Source organism: Mesitornis unicolor, unplaced genomic scaffold (genome assembly GCF_000695765.1).
Source record: "Mesitornis unicolor isolate BGI_N332 unplaced genomic scaffold, ASM69576v1 scaffold31820, whole genome shotgun sequence".
Taxonomy (NCBI): Eukaryota; Metazoa; Chordata; class Aves; order Mesitornithiformes; family Mesitornithidae; genus Mesitornis; species Mesitornis unicolor.
This window is the reverse complement of record NW_010159468.1, coordinates 14,452-16,270: the sequence shown is the minus strand read 5'-3', so window position 1 is coordinate 16,270 and position 1,819 is coordinate 14,452. Positions and strand designations below refer to the sequence as shown.

At 54.5% G+C, this 1,819-nt stretch overlaps 1 protein-coding gene across 1 annotated transcript in view; it reads left to right on the top strand.

Annotated features, from left to right (window-relative positions):
* The first annotated feature begins 92 nt into the window (after window positions 1-92).
* Window positions 93-1,819, top strand: part of TMEM259 (transmembrane protein 259) — an 11,080-nt gene continuing 9,353 nt past the window's right edge. The window contains exon 1 of the mRNA XM_010186813.1: window positions 93-326. Coding sequence (XP_010185115.1) covers window positions 93-326 — 234 coding nt within the window. The remainder of the gene's footprint in view (window positions 327-1,819) is intronic.

Genomic DNA, 1,819 nt, shown 5'->3' with positions numbered 1-1,819 from the left:
CTTGCCCCGAGTCCGCTCAGTAGAGGAGGAACGGCTCCTCCGGTCCAGGTCAGTGCCGTCAGCGCCCTTCGGCTCCTGCTGCAGGCGTCAGGATGTCCGAGAACCAGCCCAACGCCAACAACCACCACCCGGCCAACAACAACGGGGGCGGTGGGGCTGCCGGGGGGAACAACCGGGGCGTCCGGAACCCTAACCTCAACCAGAACCCCCTGATCAACGTGCGCGACCGCCTGTTCCATGCGCTCTTCTTCAAGATGGCAGTGACCTACGCTCGCCTCTTCCCACCCTCCTTCCGCCGTGTCTTTGAGTTCTTCGTCCTCCTTAAGGTGAGGGACAGCTTCATGGGGAGGAGTGGATGTTCCTCTTGCAGTTGGGTGCTAAGGTGTATGTTTCCTTATAAACACAAAAAAGCTTGACTCTTCTAGAGGTCGCAGCCTGTGTTTGGGCCACCTACCCCAGGCCATGCACTGAGCTCCCCTGGGCCTCTCTTCTGACAGAAAGATGTGGGTAGTCGTGATGGTCTGTGGTGGTCCCTGCACCCCCAGAGTTCTGCTACCAGACCTGGTAATAAGAAAATTGCAGAGCCAGCTTGCTGGGCAGCCAAGCTGGAGTAGGTCAGGTCCAAGGATGTGGGCATGAAAGATTTCTGTTTCTAAGCCATCACTATTTTTGGATATATAGTGCACATTAGGTACTTGATTGTTTGGAGTTTTGCTGGAGTCTTGTCTCTTCTAGAAGCAGTTAATGCACAACCATACTTTAACCCCATTTCTTTTTAAGCCTGCACCCTCAGCTCTACCTGCACAGCATTGCACCTCTGGGGACCAGGGTGAAAACCCACCTGCTTGCTTGTTGAAGCCCCCACAGAGGGGCCTGTCAGTGTCTGCGGGGTGCCGTGCCCGTAGGTCAAATCCTGCAACACGGCTGCCAGCACACGCAAAAAATTCAGTGTTTTTAACATTTCTCCTTTTTTCTTTCTGTTGTATGAGTGGATTCAGGCAGGTGAGGAGGCTGGAACAGGGCTGGAGCTAAAGCAAGGCTGTTGGGCAGAGCAAGTGGTCTGGCTGGTAGCAGTTGTTGCTGCCATCCGCTTTTGATCAAAGTGCTCCTGAGGCAGTAAGAGTTTTCACAGGGCACCTGCAGAGAGCAGCCTGCTCCTGCCTGCGGGGTAGGGGTGCAGTCTCCAGCCTCTCTTGGCCCTGTGCACAGGATGCAGTGAAGGCAGAGGCCACGGTCCTGTGTGTGTTCAGAGTCCTCAGATGGCTTCGTGGCGGCTCCTCCTGTGATGAGGGAGGTGTTCCGGGTTTACCTCCCCTCCTGTCTTCCTCTGCAGCTCCTCTGCGGATGAGATGTTTACCAGGCTGTTTGTTTGCAGCAAATAGGTCAGGAAGGATCTGTAGCAAGGATGGGTCGTGTAATTAGGGATGAGCATCGTAACACAGTCAGAAAGTGAGTGTTTGAAACTCAGCCATCCTGCCTACTGTGCCAGCGTTTCTCAGAGCTTTCAGCTGTGAACTTTAGACAGTGTTAGGTAACATCGTGCTGGACTTACTGTCTTTGCTATAGGGAACAAATTTTATTAGTCCGGTTTGTTCTGCTGTGAGGTTGCAGCTGTTCTGCTGTTCCTTGGAGTGAGCCAGGCAAGGGAGTGGTGATGCTCCAGCCCTGGCAGGCCCAGCTCAGCCTCCCCCGTGGCAGGGTCTGCACCTCGCAGCAGCGAGTGGTGGGTCTGAGTGCAGAGCTGGGCCTTCTGCTGTGGGTTTGAGTTGTCTTGCTTTTGTGGTGTGTGGTTGTCGAGGTTTGCTTTATTCTGCCTGTG